This window comes from Manacus candei, unplaced genomic scaffold (assembly GCF_025592945.1).
Source record: "Manacus candei isolate 608988 ecotype Guabito, Panama unplaced genomic scaffold, ASM2559294v1 h1tg000020l, whole genome shotgun sequence".
Classification (NCBI taxonomy): domain Eukaryota; kingdom Metazoa; phylum Chordata; class Aves; order Passeriformes; family Pipridae; genus Manacus; species Manacus candei.
The window spans coordinates 3,231,008-3,255,116 of NW_026138068.1; the positions used below are offsets into that span (position 1 = coordinate 3,231,008).

At 46.0% G+C, this 24,109-nt stretch overlaps 2 protein-coding genes across 6 annotated transcripts in view; one reads left to right on the forward strand and one right to left on the reverse strand.

Annotated features, from left to right (window-relative positions):
- On the forward strand, positions 1–17,372 carry MORN3 (MORN repeat containing 3). Of its 5 annotated transcripts, none has more exons than XM_051785819.1 (7): positions 1–46; positions 1,444–1,551; positions 10,211–10,366; positions 11,049–11,206; positions 12,604–12,763; positions 15,267–15,451; positions 17,257–17,369. In XM_051785819.1, the coding sequence occupies exons 3-7, from the start codon at positions 10,222–10,224 to the stop codon at positions 17,323–17,325; spliced, it is 717 nt and encodes a 238-aa protein (XP_051641779.1). In that variant the 5' UTR covers positions 1–46; positions 1,444–1,551; positions 10,211–10,221; the 3' UTR covers positions 17,326–17,369. The 5 variants fall into 5 exon arrangements, with proteins under 5 accessions (XP_051641779.1, XP_051641783.1, XP_051641780.1 ...); XM_051785820.1 differs by lacking the exon at positions 1–46 and adding an exon at positions 118–197; XM_051785823.1 differs by lacking the exon at positions 15,267–15,451 and having other exon boundaries at positions 17,257–17,372.
- ORAI1 (ORAI calcium release-activated calcium modulator 1) overlaps positions 17,234–24,109 on the reverse strand; it is an 11,711-nt gene continuing 4,835 nt past the window's right edge. Inside the window, exon 2 of the mRNA XM_051785818.1 lies at positions 17,234–21,137. Coding sequence (XP_051641778.1) covers positions 20,571–21,137 — 567 coding nt within the window. The 3' untranslated portion in view covers positions 17,234–20,570. The remainder of the gene's footprint in view (positions 21,138–24,109) is intronic.

Genomic DNA, 24,109 nt, shown 5'->3' on the forward strand with positions numbered 1-24,109 from the left:
CCCGCCCCCGCCGCCGCCCACCCGCCCCAGGGGAGGGAACCGGCAGGTGAGGGATCGGCCCCACGAGCCGGGATCCCCCAGGCGAGGGATCCCCCAGGCGAGGGATCCCCCAGGCGAGGGATCCCCCAGGCGAGGGCTCCCGTCTGGCCAGGGGGCTCCTCAGGGGGAGGCTTCCCTCAGGCCCGTGCTCCCCTCAGGTGAGGGTATCCCTCAGGTGAGGGCTCCCCTCAGCTGAGTGACCCCTCAAGGGAGGGATCCCCTCAGTGAGGGACTCCTTAGGTGAGGGTCCCCCTCAGGCCCGTGCTCCCCTCAGGTGAGGGCTCCCCTCAGTTGCTGCCCCCTGTCACCCCCCCCAGTCACCTCTTGCGGACCCTGTGCCTCTCCCAGGTCCTCTCATGTTGTGGTAGCACCTGAAGTGCTCCATGAAGCATCTTCCTCCCCCTTCCTTCCCCTTAGGGGTGGGTTGTCACACATGGGGCTGAGAATGGAGACAAAACCCTTCCTGCACAGGGACAGCCCTCTCTGAAGGACCTGCTGGCTGAGGTGACCGCGCACCTGGGCTGAGGCTGCCCAGCACTGCGGCTGCCTGAGGCCTGGACTCTGGTCCTTAATATCAGAGAAAAGGGCAAGAATATTTGTGATCTCTTTATTATTACAATAATAACCCACCTAGGGGCTGGGCTGGCCAACTGGGAGCAGGGCACAGTGGCCTCTGGGCACAGCCCTGCTCCAGGGAGCTGCTGGTGAGTGGAATGTGGAGCCCCCAGGGAGGGGGTGAGGCCTGGGAGATGTGAAGGCTGTAAATGTTGGCACTGTGCTTCTTGTCTGTTGTGAAAGGGTGGAAATAGGCAAAGAGGAAGAAAAAGGGAAGGGGAAGGAAGCAATTAAATAAAAATGATACAAGGGGGAGGGGAGGAGTGAAGCCAAAGTAAAAATGCAAGTGCAATGCTGTCTTTTCATGGGGAGTGTATGCGGGATCCTGTTTCCTTGGATTTGGCATAAACAACCAAAAACATTGGGTGTAGAGACACTCCTCAGTATTCCTGCTGTCTCTGGTCCTTCTCTAGGTCTATATTCACACTCTTTGCTTGTTTTATGTCCTTGTTGCATGTTCTTTTCATACGTGTGGGTAGGCACCTGAAAAGCGGTCCATGACCTGTTCCCTGGTTTCCAGAGAAAACTGCTCAGAGCTTGCAGTGGTTGGGGATTTCTGCTGGTTTAGGAACCACCAAGCCTGGAGATGTCCTTGCTGCTACTCCAGTGAGGCCGTGATCATCCAGGGATCAAACACGTGTGTTGTGGCAGGCCGTGGTAATCCTGAAATCGAATAAACAACTGATCAACACAGTAAAAATGTCACAGGAGTTTGCTATGCCTGCACTAAATTTTCCCCAGATTCTAGCATTTGTCCACAACCCCGTGTAACAAGACTTTATGTTACAGGAAGCCTGGATTTTGGATTACACAGTTTGGAAGGAAAAGGATCACATCTCGGATCACAGCTTTGATTCTGCGCTGGATATGTGACAACACCTTCCAGTTCACCTCAAGGTTAGAGTACTCCCTACCAGCAAAATTATTTCTCCTTCCCTCATGGAAATATTCCCTCCTCCTTTGCAGTTACTCTGTCAGTTCGGTTTATCACAGAGTCACCCCAAAGATGTAGCTGCATCTTACTCCTGACTGTTGAGGGGGAATTGGGGTGCTGACACTCTCATGAAGAGCTGGGGGAATCCAGACTGGACCTTATTTTCTTTAAGTAAAACCATTTAAGTAGAAGCACTTCAACTGCTTGTGTCAGTCTCAACATTCAGGGAAGGTTACTTCTAGAATACATCATAAATTGTAAATAACCCTTAAAACTCTTCCTTTCACTGCTGAGCTATAAGCCTCAAAAGGGCTGAAGAAAGCCCTTAATATCAACCATGAATATTTGCCCTGGGTGTAATTCTGCAGCCTGATGACATTTCTTTAGGGCTGTGGCAGGTGCTGTGTATACAAAGGCAGGAAATGTTGAGCATTTCTCACTCAGAGCTGTGCTGGCCCTGGAGCTCTACAGGAACACCAAGGGATCACCAGACCTTTATTCCAAACTTTCCTGCCTCTCCCCTACACCTCTGGTCAAGGAACAGTTCTTATGCATGTTGTGACTGTGTATAATTATAACCTCAAAAGACTTCCTTCAATTTTTTAACTAAGACATGCCAGTTAATATTCATTCAAGAGATGGTATTTTCTTTAACACAGAAAACATGGAAGAATTTCACTAAACACCAACAATGTGAATGTAGCACAGTTGGCCTTACAGCTGGTTCTACATTATTTAATGCTGCACCATTACAAAAGATTTCAGAATTACCTGTAATCTCTCTCCACTTCCTGGGAGATTGTAGCTGTTTGTTTAATCTCATTAATTCAATCACATCTTTGTGAGTAAAACCAAAGCAAGATAAGATAACAATGAGGGTTTTTTAACTGGATCTAGATAATTTGTTTATTATAATTTTACTCAGCAAGAATGGAAACTACAGACTGTAATTAAATTGCAGACTTAAGGCAGATCTTCCCAATCTCAAGGATGGGGACACGGGGGAGGGATGCTGGAAGGGCAGCAGGAGTTGTGTCTGATCAGGCTGTGCTGGACAATGTCCCTCTCTGCCTACAGGAGCAACTCCTGCAGAAAAGCCATTTTAAGAAGTTCAGTCTTTGGGCATTACATTTCCTATCTGAATTAAATGTTTATTTTGGGGAAAAAAATAGTTAAAATTCTCCACTTATGGAAAGACAGGAACAATAGAGTCTGAGGTTTCATTTTCTATCTGACTAAAATGCACCCCTAAATATCTGCACCCATTGCAGTCAGTGGGCAATCAAAGACCTTATTTGACTATTATGGAAGTGCAGCTGGATTAAGGATTTAGAGAGAGAATTTTAAGGGCCCAGAAGAGCCCTGGCAGCTTCCCATCCCTCAGCCCTGGATGGGGAGCAGGGCTCTGTGCAGGCAGTGCTTGGGGTTCCCATACCTCACCTGCCGTTCAGTTGTGGCAACACATGAGGAATGGTGCCTTTCCTCTGAATTTGAATATTTTATGATCGTTTTTCTAGGTATCCTGACACTTCTTAGTGGCTGTTTTCTGCTGCCAGAGATCACGTAAGGCCATTGCACAGCAGATCTACAGACACGAAGTCTCTGCTTTGCCTTTACCTTAATTAATCCCCGACTCATCAACCGTTCACTGCCAGAGAATGTATCAAAGAAATTGAGTTAATAAATCAAGTTCAGGATCACAGTGAAACTGTGACTGTTTGTTCTTTTGCTGTTAGATTTTGTTGAGTACAAGTAGTTATATATGTACAGTCACATGTGAGCTCCTTCCCCTCACCTTCCTCCACCCTGAACGCAAATTCCATTCATTCTTTTCTCTTAAGATAACTGAGGCTGTTTCCTTTGATGCTTTTCCCCTGTCCTAGAAATACAATTCTTTCCAGCACAGCAAATGGGAAAGGACAAAATATAAATGCAGATGAGTCCCTATTCTACCATCAGGTGACAATAAGCCGTGATAAATAAAATACTTGGCTCATGTTTCAGCTGGAAATTGATATTGCTGATTCATCTTGTATTCATCTGGAGTTATTTCTCAGTTAAGGAACAAATTAAGGACTTCAAGGGAAGCAGTAGCTCAAGGATGGCCAAATTTATCTGCCTCCAACAGTACTGAGAGTCCTGCAAACTGCTCCACAGTCGCATAGTAAATAATTATCAGCTTTGGGTGACTTCACTAATTAACATCATAACTCTACCTTTGAACCTCTATCTTATTGCAGGTAGTTAAGTAGAGACCATTAGCTGTAAATCTGCAGCAACAGAAACTCATGGGGAGAGGGTATCTGGTGTCAGCTCCAAGGACTTCAACCTTTCACTTTGCATGACTATCTACATGCTCTGTGCTCCAACATTCCAGATAACCCAGGGTTCTTACTTTGGCTTGTTTTGATGTAAAACCAACATGGTTTTTATCTTGAGAGAGCTTCTCCCAGCAAAAGGGAGGGAAGAGTTGTAAAGAAAGCTTTCCCACAAGGCTGCCTCTTAAGCCAGAGTCAATCAGTGAAGTTTGCACCTCAAACCTTTCACTTCAGTCCCTCCTAAATCCTGCTGATAACAATTCTTAAAAGCAGAGTGGTGGGGAAGCTCCTTCAGCACTGCACCCACTCCCTGCTCATCCGGCTACACCCAACACAAGCTTGGTTGGAGTCCAAGACCCTCCCACCTCTTCCTCTGGCTTTTCTTTTGAATATAGCAGCAATAAAACACACATCTGAGCATCCTACTTCCACAGTATGTTGTTGTCACATTCTTCACCTTTAAAGAATTCCAACATATGTTTCTCTACATGCTTTTTCTTTATTTACTCTACGAAGTTCCCAGAATAAATTTGAATTATTGATTCTGACAGTTTTCAGTTGGTTTGGGCATTTCACTTGGGTGATTCCCCAAGCTTTGTGAGAGCAAACTCAGCTCAGAGCAGCTGTCTCCTTTCAGTGCAAGAATGATTGGTTTCAGATGTAGAATACTGAGGGCCTTTAGTTTTATTGTTTGGGGGTTTTTTATTCTTACTCTTTAGAATGAAAAAAATGAAGGTGTCACAGGGTCTTGCTCCAGAAAGGTGTTTTTCCAGGCATGTTTCCACACACATTCTTCCAATGCTTGGTTTGTTCTTCACTGTATCCATCCTGGAAGGAAGTGGAGAGCTGAAAGTCCATTGCAACGAACTGTCTTGGCATCAATGGGCTGAGTTAGAGCATAATTTACATGGATGGATTTAACAGCTTCCTTTCAGTCTTAATAAATGTAAGGTTTAATCAACTGCCAGACAACTGGAGCAACAACGGTGCCTACAGTAACAGAACTGAAGCCCTGTCACACCCCTGTGAAGGAGGCTTTGCTGGTGCTCTTGGTGTCAGGGACCAAAGTCTATGAGAGTGAAACTAGAAAAAAAACAGTGCACACACACACAAAAAAAAAACCCAGCCAAGAAGGGCCAAATTTTGCTGGAAAAGCCAGAACAAGGAGAATTGGATGAAGGAAAACCCAAATTATCCTCCTAGCACTTTATAACTTGGATTTTGACCCTATTTATCATAGTGGCTACAATGTTGTGCCTTGAAACGACTGCTCTTGGGAGAGGAAGAGGTTTGGTTAGGGCATTTCTGGAGCAGTTTAGATTTATATCTCACTCTCTAACTGAATTATATATTCTAGATATCTGGCACCCCTCATGAAAACTATGCCCACTTCCTACTTACTAGCAGGGTTCCCGCTCTCATAATGGAATGACATTTTCTAAGTCAAATGTTCAGTGAGTCAAGAATGTTCTGACAAAGCTTCAAATATCACCACCTTCTCTTCAAGCTGGTCTAATTTTGCCTTTTTTTTATGAGGAGAATACCTTTACATTTCCCCTTTCTGTACCCTTGTACAGAATGATATTAACAAGTGACAAAATAATTAAGTATGATTCAGATGTTCCTACCTGGACTAAGAAAATAGGAATCACACACAGCCTCTTCCCAGATAAATGTCTCTGTGAAGCCTCCTTGGTGGGAGCAGGAGGGTCTGTGATAACCTGCTCTGGGACCATGGAACTAAAATAACAAACACACAGAGACCTGGAGCAGAAGGATTTAAAATAAGTGACCCAGAAACTGAGGCATCACCAACCATTTCCCTCCATCATATCCAGATACAGAGGTTTTCTCAGAGGCAATTTTCAATCTTGATTTGTGCATTTTGATTTGTTGCTAAAATATTTTAATTTTTTTAAAGCCTTTATTGGTTTAAAATGTATATTGAGTTTCAAATATTTATATCACTTCTGGTTAGTAAAAGCTGTGGTTAAGTGAGGCGCAGTTTGAACTTGCAGTTCAAAAACCTTAGGCAGCCTGTGCTGTTTAAAAATAAACAAGTGAAGTTGTCTGAATTAGCTAATTATCTTAATTGACAATTTCTCAGTTAAGTGCAGTGAAACATAGGGCCTGAAATATGAAAAATAATTAATACTTTTCCAAGAAGGGCTGCTTTTGGTTGTAATTTAAGGCTGTAGCTTTTGGGCTGCAATAAGCAATTTTTCTTCTCCCTCATGGGTTTTTCTCATTTCCTCCCCAAATCCCTGTTCCCCACTCCAGCCCTTACAACTGGCCACAGTCAAACACAGGAATGATTGTCTTCAGTAATTCTTGGGCTCTGCCCCAGACCAGAATATGTTTAATGTGAACGAGTGGCAATAAGTCCTTCCTGAATATCTTCATCTCATTTTTAAAACCAGGAAACATTTTTTCATGTATAAGCATTTCCTTACTTGGTCAACTTCCATAGTTTTCTTTCTGGTTCTCCTGCTTTAAGAAGTCTGTGAGTTCCACCTCTCCTACAGCCCTGGATGGCAGCTGCCATCTTTCCAATTCATCTAATCCAGAGAAATTCCATGTTTGTCTTTTCCCGTGGTACAGATCTCTCTCCATCGTTTCCACACCGGCTCCTTTGTTGGCTATGGAGCATCTCTTCCCTCCAGCCACTTCATTTTCCTTGTCCACTTGATTTCCCAGGCAGTGACGTTGTCTCCTCTGGCTCCATGGCCCTCACGTGTGTCGTGGGAAATGGAATATTTGCCTTCAGTCACAGTCACATTTGGGATAAGTCCATCCCTCTGTCCTATTTGAGCACGGACACCCCATTTAAGCCACCTTCAGTGCTACATTCAGTGAAGACAAACACCCATCAGGGAAGACCAGGCTGTGTCCCACCTCCACAGAGGCGGCTGCTTTGTTTTCATCACAAGATTTCCCACCTGTCTCAACATTTTAACCATCCAGCCTGCAGAGCTGTGCACGAAAAATGTGGCAAAAGGATGAGAATCAAATGCATTTGGCTCACGGGAGTCATAGGAGACCTTTGGTTTTATACTAGAAATGTGCACGGTTAATTACCCATTAGGGAAGATTATTACAGACACCCACAAGGCCATAATGGCAATTCCTGCTCACTGTGGCTGTGGAAGAAATGTAATGGATGAGGGAATTAGTGTCAGGTTTATTCAGATTTCTCCTTCAAGACCTCTGATGTGCATTTTCAGGGGGTTTCTCCTTTCCTCTGACATTTTCAAGGCTGATTTATTTGTTACCCATCAGTGCTGTAATCAGCACTTTATATTCTGCTGGAAAATCCTGAACTCAAGACACGTGGCTCCAGAGCGCGGGGTGTGCTCCGGCTCCATCCGTGGGGAGCACAGTGTGACCACTCGTGTCCCACCGCCCTGCCCGTCCGCCCGGAGCGGCTCCGCTCGCTCCCGGCCCTGCTCCCGCGGCCCTTGGCACAGGAGTTTGGCACGTTGCTATGACGACCCCGCCGCTGCACCAGGCAGCGCCCGGCGGGCACCAGCACAGGTCGGTGCCCGGGGTTTGGCAGCGGCAGGACAGCGTGGGCCGAACGCGAGGGTGCTTTGCGAACGGCGCACAGGGGCTGTCCCCGCGGTGCGCTCCCACCGCCGCCGCGGAGCGCGGCTCTCGCCGGGCGGGAGCAGCGACAGGCGCCCTGGGCATTCCGCTCGCAGGCACCGCCGCGGGGCCGAGCAGGGGCTGGGGTGGCTCCGCTGCGCCGGAGGGGGCTGGCAAAGGGACCCCGGTGCAGGGCAGCGCCGTGGGGCCGGGTCACTGCGAGGGCTGAGCTCAGTCGCGACATTCTCGGAACCGGGTGACAGGTAGGGTGCACGAGGGGACACGGTGAGGTGGCAGGCAGGGAGCTGCCAGGGACAGTCAGCAACCCCTTCTCTGCAGCAAGATGTGTTTCCCTCTTGCTATTCGTTAAGATGTAAGGCAGGAAAAAAAAAAAGGTGTATTTGTAGCTCAATCGCACTGCTCTAAAGTTCTGCAAAGAGCCAAGGGAAAAAATGGGCTTCCTGTAGGGCCATGCAAACTAAAGCTGCGTTTTACCAGAGACCAGACAAAACTCACAGAGCAGCGTCTGGAGGAGGACGCGGGGGTCTGTAAGAGCCTCGGCCCCAAGCGCAGCGGCGGAGGCAGAACCTCTGGCCCTCGGCACCGAGAGCTGCAGCCGGAGCGGCTCTGCAGCGCCTGCCTCTCGCTGCCTCCCCGCGCCCTTGTAGTAGGTGGCTAAAACATCCAGGGCGGTGAATACCGACTGCGTTATCACTTACGCAAACTTGGCATTGCTGACGTAAATTTGGAAGGGGATTCAGCAAACAGAGGCGGGTCCCGTCAGACCGCATTACCCCGGGTGCTCTGCGCGGGCTGTGCCTCAGAGAGCCTGGCGAGCAGATGGAGGGGTGCTGAGACTGCCCCCGCAGCTGGGAATCCTCCCTGGAGTCTGTAAATCCTAAGCTTTGAGTTGAAGAAGTGGTCGGATGCGGTGGTGGGAGAGTGATGCTCCCATCTGGCAGGGGTAGTGAAAAGATTTCTCGTCAGAGCCGGTGTCGGGGTGGGTGCAAGTAGCTGTAGCTTGGCTCTTCTCCCCCAGCCAGAGGACAGATGCAAGCAGGCATCGTGTGGCTCCGTGTCCTGCAAACTCTCAGCCCTTGGCAAATACTGCCAAGAACCCCCCTCTCCAGGGGCTGCAGCACCCAAAGGCGAGGGAGGAACTCAGCAGCTGGGGTGTTTTCTGTGTTTATATTGGTGAAATACCATCCTCTGCAGCGGGCTGTGACTCCATCGCACTGAGTGACAGATCCTGTCCTCGGTGTCCTCAAACCAAGACGCTCTTCAGCCCCTCTCCTCCCATGGCAGCTTGGTTGGAATCTTTACCCCTCCCAGGTCTGAGCTCACCGTGCAGTGCCCCGGCAGGTTCCCCAGCCCTGCCTGCACTCCCCACAGCCCCCCGGTAAGGAGCCACGTGGGATGGGCACTGCACAATTCAGCTGCATTTTGGATAGGAAGGCTCATCCTGGACACATAAAGCACTTTCTTCAGCAATGATATCCCCCCAAATAGCTGTCGAATGACCATTTCCCACAGCTGTGTGGAGAACTGAGGATGAACACTAATGTATTTTCTCAGTTATAATTTCTATTTTTTATTCCCTGGCAAAGACCTGAAGTACCTTCCTTTCCCTCTCCTCCCGGGTTCCACACTTTTCTCCACGCCGGGCTCCCCGGCACCCCCAGCACAGCAGGAACCAGAGCTCTGCTCTGCCGAGAAGGGAGAGATGCAGCGAAATCACTCCATGTGGCTCAGTCCAGTGGATCAGGACAGAAGGGGGAGCCCAGGAGACAAACTCGGAGAGCATCCCAACCCGCCGGGCTCCAGCCGAGCTCTGGATGTTGACGGCATTCATAGAAACTTGCTTTTGTTTCTACAGCCACCTTTGGGCGTTTGTTTATGGTTTATAGGAGACCACTCTCACCTCCGAGTCTGTGCCGGAATTCCCACTGCGCTGAACAGTGCCCAGAAATCACCACCGTGCTGCACTCCACCATTCTCCTCTCTGTACTGATGGGCCAATACATCTTCTCCCTCCTCTTCCCCCATGCTGACCCTTTCCCTCTGGACCTCTGACACCTGAATCACCTCCCTCTGTACCCATCATCACCTGCCTGCTGTTCATGCTTTAACCCCATGTCACCTCAAAGTCCTCTCCTTGGCAGCTGGATCAGCTGGCGAGTGCCTGGCCTGCCCTGGGTGAGTCTGCAGCCTCCTGAGAGACAGAAACATTGTGGTTTCAACCCCTTTTAACAGACACCTGCAGGACAGTTATTTCTAGCAGTAAATGAGCCTGAGCTGCATTACTGCTGCAGGTATGAAGTGTCCCAGCTCCAGGTGGGCCTCAGGAACACTGGACAACTCCCTGACCCATTCCATTGGTTGTACGGAGAAGGAGATGCCCTTCCCTGCGCTCCCCAAGACCTCTGGCAGGTGCAGAGACCAATGCCCACCACAAACCTAACCTACTGAAATTTATTTAACATTTCCTAACAGGCCAGGCAGTGCTACAAGCCCATTTTCACATAGTGCTGGTTTGTACTTCAGTATTTTTAGCTCCCTCCTGTTTGTTATATCTCTGTTTTACCCCTCCCCAGCCAGGCATCAGTTACTGACTCAGTTGCATCCTAAGGCACAGCTCACAAATACTGATCTGCCCGTACCTGCCTTAGTAATTTCTCTCTAATTTATTTCTGATTATCATTTGTTTTTTTTTCTCCAGACACCACCAATATGCCCATTGTAAAGTATCCCAGGGCTAGAGAGCCCCTCTATTATGAATGGGACAGGAAAGCCCAGAAATGTGGGTTAAGACACACAGTTTATGCTGTAAATGGGGATCAGTATACTGGAGAATGGCTGGACAACTTGAAACATGGTAAGATACATAATTTTGAGGAAAGGTACCAATTTAAATGTCCTTAGAAAGGTTCCTAAGGGCAGGGAGCAGTCAGTGGTTCTATATGCTCCTGGAAGAGCATTCATTCTTGTATGACTATATATATATATATGTCTCTGATATATGTAATGTAAAAAAGCACTCAGAGACATTTCTAATAGGTAGCTTGAAGAGCTTTTGCATGCACTCAGGGGCAATTACCCAAAATATCTCTGTTATGGATATTTAAAAATCCTCTCCAAACAGAGCACACTGCAGTGAGCTCCATGCACTGGGATGTTCCCTGGCTGCACAGTCCCTGCAGCTCTCTCAGCTCTTGACTTGGCTTCAGGAATCTTAATTTATCCTCAAGCTGTGGCGGGTGCTGCAGGAGACAGAGCAGGGGAAGGAGACCCTGACCGAGCCCTGAGCAGCCGGAGCAGGACAGACTTGTTTACAAGCAGAAAAATGAGGTTTGGAAAGATTTAAGTGCATTCAGCAAAGGCCACACAGGAAGCCCTTGATCAAGATTAACGATGGTTCTGACTTGGGAAGCTAAACTGAATCCCAGACCTGAGCCTGACCTGCTGCAGGGAGAGCTGCCCCACCTCAGATGGAACAGGAAGGCAGCCCTGGACACCCTTCTCCTAAACTCTGCAGCATTCCTATTTTTGTTAAACAGGTAAAGGCACCCAGATATGGAAAAGAACTGGAGCTATTTACAGCGGTGACTGGAAGTTTGGGAAGCAGGATGGTTATGGCTCATACAGCATTCCTGACCCTGTAACCAAGGAATACAAGAGGGTGTACACAGGCTGGTGGAAAAACGGCCAGAAAACTGTAAGTGAGATTTCCTGCACGTGCCAGCAGTGAGGCAGCGTGACCCAAAACACAGGGAAGGGTTGGGTGCACATGTGCAAAAAGATCACTTAAAATACTAATTTTCCCAATACTGAGGCTGAATTGAATGGTAGAGTAAAAATCCATGATTTTTATGGGAGTGCCATTTCCCTGCTGCAGAGGGACTCATCCCACTCACACACTGGTTACCAGGCTACAGCCCCAACCAGCTGCTGCAGAGCAGTGGTTACTGCTCAGGCACACCTGCAGCTTGGCCAAGCAGGATGAGAGGCTTTGTATCCCATCTCTTAATCCCCCTGCCCATCCCTTTCATTCCTCTTATCCTTGAAGGAATTGGAGGAACCTGTATTATAAATGCTGCAGGAAAATGTACCTTCTTCTGAGACTTTTACAGCATATTAGACAAATAACAGGAGTTCTTTTGGAAATTAAGCCTGTCATGTAAATCATGTTTTTTTCTAAAAGGAACACAATGAGAAAGTCATCTGGTAGAAATGACTGCAATCTCATGTGCAAAATCCTTGTAGGAACGGTTTTGGATCTGCCAATGGAAACCTTGTGTTCGCCTTTGTGTCTGCTCTTAAATTAAACTAATTGCCACCAACGCCTGGAATTGGTGTGTGGCTCCAGCCTCTCGGAGGGAGCTTCCCCTCCTGTTCTTTCTGGTTATATTTTGGATAATTGAGCTTGGGTGAAAGATTTGTAATGATATCCAAGTATCACAAGCGTTGCTTTTTCTTCTACCAAAGTTTCTCCTTTACATACATTCAATTTAGTAAAATTAATACTCAAAATCAGTTATTTCCAGAACTGATTTTATTATTTGTTCAGAGATAAATTAACACTTTATTCCTATGGGAAAACTCATTAGTGATATGGAAATATTCCTTACTGGTATAACTCCCTGGTATAGGGGGTACCTCTGGACTTCCCTTAATGGCAAACACACACGTAAGATAAACAAGGGATGGAGTTGCCCAGGCTGGAACAGGTTGGGCTGCAGGAAGTGTTGTCAGTGTTGAAAGGGATGAAATCTCCATGTTGAGAGACACATCCTTTAATGCTGCCTATCCCCAGGTAGGTTTATATACTCGTAAAACCCGCTTTTAGCTAAATATTAGCAGCAATCATGCCAACAAAAACACACTGAGATATAAACCCAAGAGTTTTTCATGGGAATAAAACCATTTGCCAAAAAAAATCCCATACTACCACCTCTGGTTTCCTTCAGCACGCGAACAGCCACTGAGCTGGGCTGCCACATGTGTAAGAGTAATAAACAAAGGAACAGTGTATCAAAGAGATGTCCCAAACTTGGACACTGACCCCTTTCGACAGCACAGCTCCTCACCAGCCATCTCTGTGCTGCTGCCCAGGGCCAGGGGGTGTTCTTTTACCCCAACGGGGAGCGCTACGAGGGCGAGTGGAGCGATGGAGTGCGGGGCGGCTGGGGCCGGATGTACTACCTGGATGGATCCAGCTACGAGGGGCAGTGGGAGGCGGATCAGCCCAACGGGCAGGGGATGCTGCGGCTCCGTAAGTACCGGGCGCCTGCCTGCCCCCTTCAAGCTATTTGGTGTCGTGCTGCTCTCCAGGTGTCTCTGCCATCCAGGTTTCTGGATGCTCCATGCATTGCAGCAGGGCTGTGGCTGCTCCAGGTCATCCCTCCCCTCCTGGTCTGGGGCTGGAGGCAGCACAGGGCCGGCTCAGGCCCACACACATGAAAGCTTATTTTTGCTGTGATTTACATTTAAATGACTGGGATGGTTCGGGTTAGAGATAATATACTGTTGGGTCAGAGAAGAGCAAATCTCTCTTTTCAAGCCAGGCACTTTGCCAGACAGACTTTTTAGCTCTGCATACCAAAGAGGAGTCCAGTTTCCAGCAGAGGGGAAAAAAGCAACAGAGAATTTTCTTACTGAGTTCACTCCATCCCCTCTCTTACTTCCGACAGCAGCTCACGTTGAGTGAACACAGGGGTTTCATTAGTACACAATCCTTTTCCATAAATAACACCAAGCACATCACAGATTTGGAATGTTAGGGGCAATCTCATCATAAATACAGAAATCTGAAATTTTTTTCCCCATATTTTCCTTGGAGTTTAACACATTTTTCCCTGAAGCCAAGAATCCCAGTCCTTCGCAATACAAGGCATGACATTCCAAGAACATTTGAAGAAATATTATCTCCATATTAGTGTTCATCTATTCTATTTTTTTGCTTGAAAGTAATCTCAAGACTAGTAATTAGCTAAGCAAAGCAGCTGGGAGGAATGGGCATGACCTTCACTGCACATCACAGGCACTTTGGACCAATGGCCCATCCGGATGAAATCAGCACCTGCTTCCAGGGAGAAACCTTCCACTGATCTGCTGCTCTCCCACCCAAGTCCCTGTTAGTCATAAACTAACAGCCCCTACGGGCTGAGCTGTGGCTGATGCACCATTTCAGAGCCCTTTGCCTCCAGCACTGCCTGCAACCGACTGTGAGCTGGATTCCTTTTGGTTAAAATTAGCCAGAGCAATTATTTCATACCCACAAGCCAAATGCATTCGGCTCAGTGCTGGAGGGGTGCCCACGTGCCGGCAGCTCTGCGATGTGAAAGAAAAGGAGTTCTCCAGGGGAGGTCACGATGAGCTGCAGCTCAAGATTAAATTGCCTGTAGTGGCAGCGCGCCCGGCGAGGGTGAGCTCGGCTGGGAACGCCGCGCTGCTCTGCCACCTCTGCCATGGCTGTTCCCAAATGGAGCATGTCCACTGGGATCACAGCAGTGAGCACACGGCCTCCGGTGCTCTGAGAGGGGATGGGAGCAGCTGGACACCATGGTGCAGCCAGGGCATTCCGTACCCCCTCCATCAGAGCCAGGGCTGTGATTTTGGTGGTTTCTCAGTTGTTGGTGGCTGGAGTGCAGGAGCTGAGCTGCTCCTACCACTGGGCAGGGCAGGTTGGTGTTGCAGATAAGCACAAAACCAGATCAAAGCTGCAGATAACCACCACCACAGCTCCAACCTGTAAACCAGAGCCTGCCTGAGCAGCCAGGCAGACATGCTCCACAGAAGCATTTTTGGTTTTTCCTCCTTACAGCATTCTGGCAGGCCCCAGCTACCTCTGCAGCACCATGCAGGGTGCCCTGGTATTTCAGCCGCTTCTTGTCCTGAAGAATAGCAAAGTTCAGCTGAGACTCAAAGGTACTTCCACTAATTACCAGAAATTCCCATGGTTTTGGGCTTAGAAACACTATATGTAGGCAAAGGGGAGAGCAGAGGACTCTCCCAGTGACAGCAGGATGGCCTTGAGGTGTCCCAGCATCACTGTGGTTGTGATGCCGCTTCTCAACCAGCATCCATGGATGAGGCTGCTCTCCTCTCCTTGCAGCTCTGCTTTCCCTGTTAGTGATGGATGGATGGATTCCTGGAGAGTAGCACAAAGCCCAAAAATAACCTCTCTCAACTTGCAGAAAAACGCCAGGAGAAGCAATACAGCTGGAAAAAGAGTGTAACTGCCTGAACTGCTCAGACACTCACAGCAATTCTCAGCCTTAATTCATTGAGGAAAAACTAACTGCAAATATTCTTTGAAATCAAGATTATTTTGCCTGGACAACAGTCAGTGCTCTGTTCCTTGCCCAGACAAGCAAACCTCTCTCTTCAAGCCAGAGATCCTGTGTGATTTGTTGCAGTGACAAATCTGAAACTTGTGTCCTGTAATTTTTCACGTTGTGAGGAGTGACTCAGTGACCAGACCCTTACCCTGAGCTCACTTGCTCAGTGTATCAGCAAAAAATGAGTATCACTTAAGAACAAAGCAGGTGAACACAGTTCTTGTTCCAGCTGGGCAAGCGTGGGCTCCTTCCACAGCCCTTTCTCCCTCTGCAGCGCAGCAAACAGAGCACTGCAAAAGCAAAATGACACACTGTGCTGCTGGAAATTACTAAGAGAAGCCAAATATATCACCTCCTCCTCTGTCATTTTGCTCTGTTGATTGTTTTCATTTGTAACTCCTTAACAAAATGGTCTGTTCTTGTATTTAACTGCAGCAAATGGAAATCGGTACGAAGGAGGTTGGAAAGATGGAAAGAAGAATGGCCCAGGGAGATACTTCTACGTGGATAAGGGACAGTTGTTAGAGGGCACCTGGGCAGAAGATATAGCAAAGTGTGGAGTTCTGGTTGACTTCGATAGAGACAAAGCTCCGGCCCCTACTCAGTACCCAATCCCAAAGGTAATTGCTTGGAAATTTGTGTTTGCATCCATCAGCACTTGGATCAGCTCTCCAGGTAGCGTTTCCCTCTTCTAGTGATTACCCCTGTGGGATTCCACACTCATAGGGTGTGTGCTCAGTGTCTTTTGGCCAGCAGTGTCCTCAAGGGCCCCATAGGGCCAAACAGTTCATCCAGCCTCTGCTGGAGCCTCCTAATCACCTACATCTGAAAAAATGCAGTTCTCATGCACCAGAACTGCTCAGAGACCTGAGGCAGCACAAAGGAAACGGGGACAATAGAGGCAGAGACAATTGTGGGATTTGCGTCAAAACCAAACGATTTCCCCAAGCCCAACTGCTGAAGCTGAGCAGACCCTACAGAACCCCGGGCAGCTGCAGGGCTCACAGCAGCTCCTTCCTCTGCCTGGGTACTCCAAGTCAGGAGCTCATCGTGTCCAGCAGCCCCAGAGGCAGCAGGGTGTGTGCAGCTTCCCACCTGGTCCCAAGGTGGGCAGATGGTGTCCCAGAGCCAACACCTTCTGCTCCCCTTTCCCATGACTGACACACTGCTGAGGAAGAGTCAGTGCCTGTCCCCATCCCGAAGACTTGGAGAGACACTCAAACACACTGGGTTCTCAACTTGGCAGCCACCAAGTCCTTGCACATCACTTTGATAAAAGAGCCAGAGGACAGGAGAGCCTATCCCCTGCTCTGCCCTTGAAGGAAGACAGGGAATGGGAGCCCATAGTGAACAGATGTGGCTCCAAGTGACACAGCTGGCCAAGAGTCTCAGCTTGAACACAAAGGCATCACATTTCCAGGGGATGGTTACTGCAGGAAGGGGTGGGGAAGCTCCTCTTTGCTTGGAGCCAAGCAGAACCACCCTGGATAACCACAGCACACTGCTTTGCTCCAGGAACACTGAGAATAGCACAGCCCCATAAGCAGGTAAAGCCACCTACCTTCCTCTGCCCCAGGGACAAGGCTGTTGCAAATGATACCTGGCACGTGCAGCCTTCCAAAGCTCACAGCTGCTACACCTTCACTGCCTCTATTTTTTTCAAATCTGGTTTCTGTAGCAAAGGGCCCTTTGAGCAGAGACAGTTTTGACAAGCCAGTTAATCCTGTAAACACCAGGCACACCCACAGCAGTGCAGAGTAATAAACCCCAAATACCCACCAGGGAAAAACAATCTCTGTTTTTCCAAAAGAGTGAAAGGAGCAGCACTTCTGTACCTAAAAATATTTACCTTATGTGGTTTGTCAAAGGTCACCCAGAACAGCCTCAACAACCCAACAGTCTGGGATGAAATGCTGGTGGGCAATGCAGGATGTGCAAGTCTGACTGTTTATTTAACTCCCTGAAGACCAAGTGATGACCCAATTCTCTGCTGCTCTAGGTGCAAAAAGAAAGCATCAACTTTCACTGCTGTTATTGTGCTTTTAATCAGTAGAGAGCTGTTGATCTCAGAGTATGAAGGAAGTTAACAGATGCTCATAAACTTTTTCACGCACACACTCTTTAAAAATTATGAGATCCAACAGGCTACAAATCAAAGCCATTCTTGTTTTGTCCAAGAATGTGTTTAGTTAAAGGAGGCTCAGCCACTCCACAGAGCTATTTCAAGGAGATGAAGTGATGTTCAACACATTAATAAAATTAGGGAAGTGTAGCAGTGTTTCTAAAACAATAGTTGAAAGGCTGCAATATGAACTAAGTCCTGATACATGGGAGACTCTCTGTGAATGCTTGAGTAATCAAGATCTATAAAACCTTAAGCTTCTTCAATTACACTGCAAAACTGATTTGTATTCTTTTTATTTAGATTGAACTACATGATCCAGCTGGTGTTTTAGCAGAGGCCCAGGCACTGCTTGATGACAGCAATAATTAATAACTGGAAGCTGAAGAAAAAGAAAATATGTAAGATAAGAACAGTCCTGAGTTATATATTAATTTGAGTGTCAAATCCACACTGTGGTGTATCATGGTCTACTTCACTCTTCCCTCAAGGCTGTTCAGGTACACTTCACTCTGCAGCTGGCTTTGCTCAGTAGCCTCTTCCCACCCCCCTTATTTTGGAAAAAAAAAAGAAAAAAAATTAAAGAGGGAAAAAAAAAAAGAAAAACCACGAGCAGCAAAACACTGGAAGACAGGCAGGGGGACTCTGCTCAGCTCCTCTGACTTACTGCTGCTGTAAAGAAATCACACTCCTCTTGGTTTCAAGGTCTTTGCCTTAGAGAATGAGGGCTTTTAGTATCTGCTATAAAAGCAAGGCCCTAGAAAACTACAATCAAATAACTCCCCCCAAACTTAACCCAATACATACCTGTGACCCAAAATGGCTTTTGAAGTTACAACAGATCATGTTTCAATTAATAAGTATACTTTAGGCCTCTAGATAACAAACAATCAGCAACAATTAAGTAGATTTTATTTCATGAAAGTATTTTATATCTAAACAAGTGATATACAATAACCAATGTTTAAAATGCTTGAGGTAAATGCCTCCTAACACCGTTAGTATAAATAAGGGATTAAAAAAAAAAAATTTAAGTGCACTCTCAATGTTTAGATCCACATGTTTGGTCTGGTTACTGCCTGGGCACACAGTGACAAAGGTACCCGAGGTGTAACTTTCATGACCATTTCCACAGGTGAAAAATGAGAGAAACATACTCGATATCATGGCTTAAAGTGCAGCAAACAGTCAGAAAAGCAGCTGCAGTAACAGTGCCACTAGCTCAGGGCCTACCAGTTTGAGAAAGTTAAAATTAAGGTTGTCCCACTAGCTTTGAAGTCTGTATCTCTTAAACAAAAAAACCCACCAAAAACCCATACTTCTCTGTCACTTTGTAAAAGATTAACAACGGGAAATTTAGCTACTTATCCAGGACAGCAAGTAATTTTTACAAAGTAAACTTGGAAAACTGATGTTCTGGGCTTCGTTCAGAACTGCGTAACTTTTAAATACACAGTTTATGGACAGAAGTACAATTTTTAAGCCTGACAGCACCCTTTGCTCAAATGTGAATACTGAGTCAGGTTTTCTTCTTTTACTGAGAGGTTTTAAGAGTTTTCCCCCAAGACAGGACTAGTATTCCAGTAAAGGATGGGAAAAATACACTTTGTGCCTATTACCAAGACTTTCTGTTTTGGAATGCTGCTTCCTTAATGCCTTTACTAACATAATCCTTCCCGTGCTCCATGAATGAGCACCTGTGGGACTGTAGTTACAATCCTCACCATCAGATTTACATCAGGAATAGAACAGATTTGAAGCACAACGTAATGGCAGAGCTGAGAAAATCCAGTTTGGCCTCTGTATGCCAGAAGGACTTGTGAAAACAGCAAGTGCAAAGCTGTTTGCTGCTTGTGAACAGAGACTGTTGCTGAAAAGAACAGCCCAGCAGGTTTTTTTTTATAGTTGTTTGTGACAATACAAAGGCACCACGGGTGACCTTGTCAACACGTTGCACTGCGGTGCTGCTGACAGGAGAGATCAGCCCCATCTGCTTCAGAGGCTCCTGCAGCAGCAACCACACTCGGCACCCAAACTCCACAGGCACATCCTGCAGTTTGTAAATACCTTGGGATAACCCCAGATGGAGGTTGGTGAGACCACGTTCAGCCCAGGCTGTCAGGTACAAATCCACTGTCCTGTCACAGTCACTCCTGTCTCAGGTCAAAATCCCAGGTTTCCATTCCACAGTGACAGCTACGACAGGGAGGTCAAGTTTTTTCCCTTAGACTTGAAACCTGTCTCAGTTTGTGTTCAAAAAACAGCTTTTACCTATTAAATCCCAGAGCCACTGCCTGGAAGAACTGTATTCCAAAAAATCCCACTCCTAGACATGGCCACAATTACTGAAGCAGCCTAGGACAACTGCTGCAAACTTTCTTGAACAAACTTCTTATCTAGGAGACCAAATGGAAGTTTTTGCCTTAAGAGGAAATAAAGAATGACACAGTAGCTTTGCTGTCACAGATGTGTCTGAAAGTAAGCAGCCAATATTAATTACAAACAACCTACTTTCATAAATAAATATACATCCAGAATAGTTGCCTTCCAGATTCCTCTGGAATCGAAAAATGTATGAGTTATTAAATATATAACACTTCAGCAAGAAGACTTTTCTAAACAAGGAAGACCAAGGCATAGCTAATTACTTGGGAATCCAACACAGAGAAAGCACCTTTTGCTGCTTGTATCTGAGGATTTATTAAAAATATATTTTCAATATAAAAGTATAAAATAATTACTACTTTGGCTTGGAAAAAAACAGCAGTGGTTCTGATTTTCAAGCAAAAAAAAAAATTATCCAGTGATAATTTCCATCTAGTTCCTCCTTTTTAAAAAAAGATTCCTAAATGAGAAACAGGCAGATCTATCTCTCCAGATAATATTTGCCAGCTCACGAGAACTTTAAAAACAGTTATTGCTTTTATTTTCTTCCACGGAAGAGTCGAGTCTCATTCCTACTCATGTGGCCACACCACATCACAGTAAGACTAGTCCGGGGTGTTTAGCAAGTTACAAAATGTGTAAGTGCCACGGGAAAAAGGCGCTGGAGAAATCAGTAAAGTAATAATTACTTGGCAGCAAAACATACTGGGGAAAGTGGTGGGAAAGCTCTCGCTCCTACCATCTGTCAGGCTTTCCAGGGAGAGCAGCACCAGCACCGAAACCAAGTGCTAATTGCTGCATGTCCCAAGTAATTTGTATCATGCCATGCAATATGGATCGGACAAGCAGTATCTTCTAGTAAATGCCAACATCAAATAAACAGAGAAAAAAAAACACCTCAACAACTTCTTTACCCATTCCTAGTAAATACCCAAATGTACAATGTTATTTTCCATGTATTTATACAGCCACCATTCAGCATTAATGAGAAAATAAGCGAGACAGTGTTCACAGGAGGAGGGCTGCACGCACAGTGCAATCACACCCCACCATCCCTTCCTTCAGATAGCAAAAACTGCACGAAAGGAACATTTTTTTTCCTTCTCTAAAGGGTTAGAACAATATTTATAATCTCTCTTCAAACAGTGATCAGCAGTTCAACCCGTTCATCCACAGGGCAGTCAATGTAAGGCAGAAGCAGGACAGTGGGGTTATCTTCCTGAAGCACAGGCTTAGGCAAAATTGGTAACGGCTGAGGAGACAGCATCACCTCTGTGATCCAGCTGATCCTGGAGCCGTGCAAATTCAGCAAGTTCATTCAGCTCCTGGAATTGCCTGTCTGTTTTATGGCTCACCAGTGACCGGTAGAAGTGGACTGCAAACACAATGAAAATCAATCCAAAGGGCACCATAATAGATGTGGATGCAATGGCTGCCGCCTGTCCCGACGTGATGGTAGAACTGTTGCCCTGCGGGGTATTATCAGTTTTCTTCTTTAAAGGAAGAAACTTCACCCAGCACAGCAACACCACCTCTGCAAGGAAGAGCAAAGTCCCAATGACAGTAGAAAATGCCCACGCGAGCTCGATGTGCCGGTGCATTCGCTCGTGAGGAGATTCCTTGACAGAGTTGAGATTGTGCACGTTGCTGACAGCCTCTATGTTTGGAAGAATGCAGGTGCTTATCATGAGTGCAAAAAGGTGAACTGCAACAAGGACAGTAGTGCAGGCACTGAAGGCTATCAAGAGCCCTTGAGGGTAGTCGTGTTCTGCGTCGAGCTGAACTTCCACCATGGCCACCTGAAAAGGAAGGGAGAGAGAGAGGCAGTTATCTATGTTACATATTATTTGACTATAGATTATTTTAAGTTTAAACCGAAATAAGTCTGCATTTACGTTTCTCTCCATGTCATCTGCACCCTTTTCATCAGGTTCAAATTTAGGTCTGAGCAAAAGGCCACCGTTTTCGTACTTACTGTTGTGTTGTAGAGCAAACCTTTAATATGCAGAAAAGCTGTTACAACACAACCAGCTTGCCACCTCCAGCTCATCCCATCAAAACAGATGAACTTTGTGAATAACACACCTGGACTCCTTAAGTGAAACATTTCTTCTTTCATGTTATACTCTCGAGGCAGCTTTTGATCTTTCACTATAGATTATAAATTTTGCTTGGTATTAGGAAATATTTTGTGTCCCATACACATGTAGAATGAACACCACATAAAGTCGTTTAAATATCCATAACATAAAAGCCTTAAAAAGGCAGCAGACTGCCCATCACAACCTTGGTGGTTCCTTTTTCCTTGGATATTTGGGTTTAACTTCTGAAGAGCAGGAGCCTTTCATGAGAAAAGATCACCTTTCTGTGTGGCTCTCAGCTATATTCTTTCACTCAAGTATTTAAGCAGACTGCAGAACACAAATTGAAAACATGACGGTCTCCACAATGCCCGTGGCAGCCAAACTGGCCTGTGAGAGGCTGAAGAAAGAAATGTCTCCAAGAAAAGATAGTACAGTGGTCCCAGGCATCACAAGCTCCTCACCCTGGAAGCCATGTCACTGCTCATCCAGAGATGAGGCTACTCATGAAGATCCTCCACTATTGTATGAGCCATCCCCTTTTATAACCTTAGATCTCCAAGTATCCTGTGCTTCAGGAGCAGAAATCAGCAATAAATAACATCACTAGGAAACTCATAAACCCAGCTCAGAATAAGGAAAATGAACTAGAATGCCTTTTTAAAGGTTTTAAAACTGTCAGGTGGTTTTATGCATGTGCAATTGATGAGTGATATTAATCCCAGCAGCTCTCCTGAATAATCTTTCCTGATAAATTTGACTTTCAGACAAAGCACTGTTCCAAAGAGGGAACAATGCACCAAGGTCTCTATGTTCAGTGTACCTTCCCAAAGGAATTCATTAAGCAGACAAAATACATTTAAAGTGCAGAGGAAAAAAACCTAACAGTAATCTGAAATATAAGCACATCAAGCTGATAAGAAAAATTCCTGAAATATGGGTTCATGGATGCAGGGAGGCATGGAAACCAGGACCTGAAGACAGCTGCAAAAGCAGCAAGAACATTCAAACCTCACTACTGTGCAAGAGCTGAGCCAAGCTACAGCTAGTCCTGCATCCCACCTTCCTACACATGTTCCAGGACACCAGAACACCTGATCACTAATGCACCAAATCTATTAAGGCAACCAAGGGTTCTGCTCAGACATGTTTCAACAGGCATTCAAGGCCATTTGCCAATTTTTTAATTCCTTTATTGAAAGCTTTTATTCTCATAAGCCTCACCACTCAGTCAACCAGTGAACAGTTTCCAAGTGTTACAAGAAACTCAACAAGAAATCATATTAATGCATATACGATTCTTGCTCAAAGATTTAAAAATACCATTTTTTAGTCGTGGGAAACTTCACATTTGAGAGGATAAACATTTGGTTGTCAGGATTGCTTGTTAAGTCCCAACATACTTGTGGGATGTTGGGCTTCGTGTGTTTTTCACAGAACAATTGCAATCCTTCACCACCAAGGATTCATTTTCATACTTATCAAATATTTTTCTTGTAAGTCTTCTGGTGTGTCTAGACTCAAAACCATTCAGCATGGCAAGGCACTTTAATTCTTCATCCTAGTAGTTTGTCAACATAACTATGACACTAAAGAGATTCATTAGATAAAGACTTAATTTTCTTTTAAGAATTGATGTATTTAATTCGCCAAACATTGAAGACATTTTATATTTCCATTAATCAATGCCTCCACGTAGTAATGATATCAAGCATCTGATTTTGAACTCCTTGTGTTCATGTCTGGCAGAGTAACCCCAACTTGACCTGTAAGTGAAAAATCAGTTCGTGTTTTCTGTCTCCTCAAACTCTCAAGAAAGCTAATCTGGGAACTCTTTCAGTGTAAACAAGCAGAAAAACTGCCAACTCTTTTCAATTGCAAGTTTACTTCCTGGGCCAAGCTTGAGCCAGGCACCTAAAACAAAAAGCTCCGTTTTTCATCATGAGGCCCCGTGCCTGTTTTCTAACAGCGATGCGAAGTGGCAGAAGTTCTTCCCGCCTTTACTGACGCTGCAATTCCAAAATAAACAGCTCCCAACAGCTCCTGTAAGGTAACACCTGCAAGAACAAGGCCCAGGTGAGGTCACCTGACATGATGCCAATCCACAAAAAGCCTGAACTCACAAGTACATGCTGATGTTCCAGGCAGGATATTTTCCTGTCCAGAAGACCTGCTCAGGGCAGGGCTGCACAGTTTCCAACACAACATGTTCTGCACCTTTTCCTTCAGCACTTTTAAAGCTCCTCTGAACACTTGCTGCATGATTTCCACTGCGCAGCTGCCCCGCTGCAAACGCCCTGCCCTGCTGCGTAATCACAGTGTAACACGGGTTGGAAGACTCCTCAAGAGGTCATCTGGTCTAATCCCTGCTTCAAAGAAGAGCTAACTTTAACTTCAGATCATCCTACAGATATGACTGGCAGATTTACTACAGCTCTTGACAAAATTAAAAGACTCTCATGACATTAAGACTCAAGACTGAAGCTCTCATAAGCCTAAAAATGGTGGGCATTCAGATGCTTTCAGAAGATAACTGAATTTTGGCACACAACCATGTTAAACCTTCCACAGTCCTGGGTTTCAGAGTCATGGCAGCCTGATTACTACCATATTATAAAAAATTTAAGAACTTGCCCTCTGGAAGAATCTGCATTTTAATTTTTTTTCAGTTTAATATCCTGACCAAGTTC

Excerpts from the sequence above, each read along its gene's own strand:
- MORN3 (XM_051785819.1), top strand. The coding sequence starts at position 10,222 with ATGCCCATTGTAAAGTATCCCAGGGCTAGAGAGCCCCTCTATTATGAA. Across the intron at positions 11,207-12,603 it reads GGAAAAACGGCCAGAAAACT|GGCCAGGGGGTGTTCTTTTA; the intron begins GTAAGTGAGATT and ends GCTGCTGCCCAG. Across the intron at positions 12,764-15,266 it reads GCAGGGGATGCTGCGGCTCC|CAAATGGAAATCGGTACGAA; the intron begins GTAAGTACCGGG and ends ATTTAACTGCAG.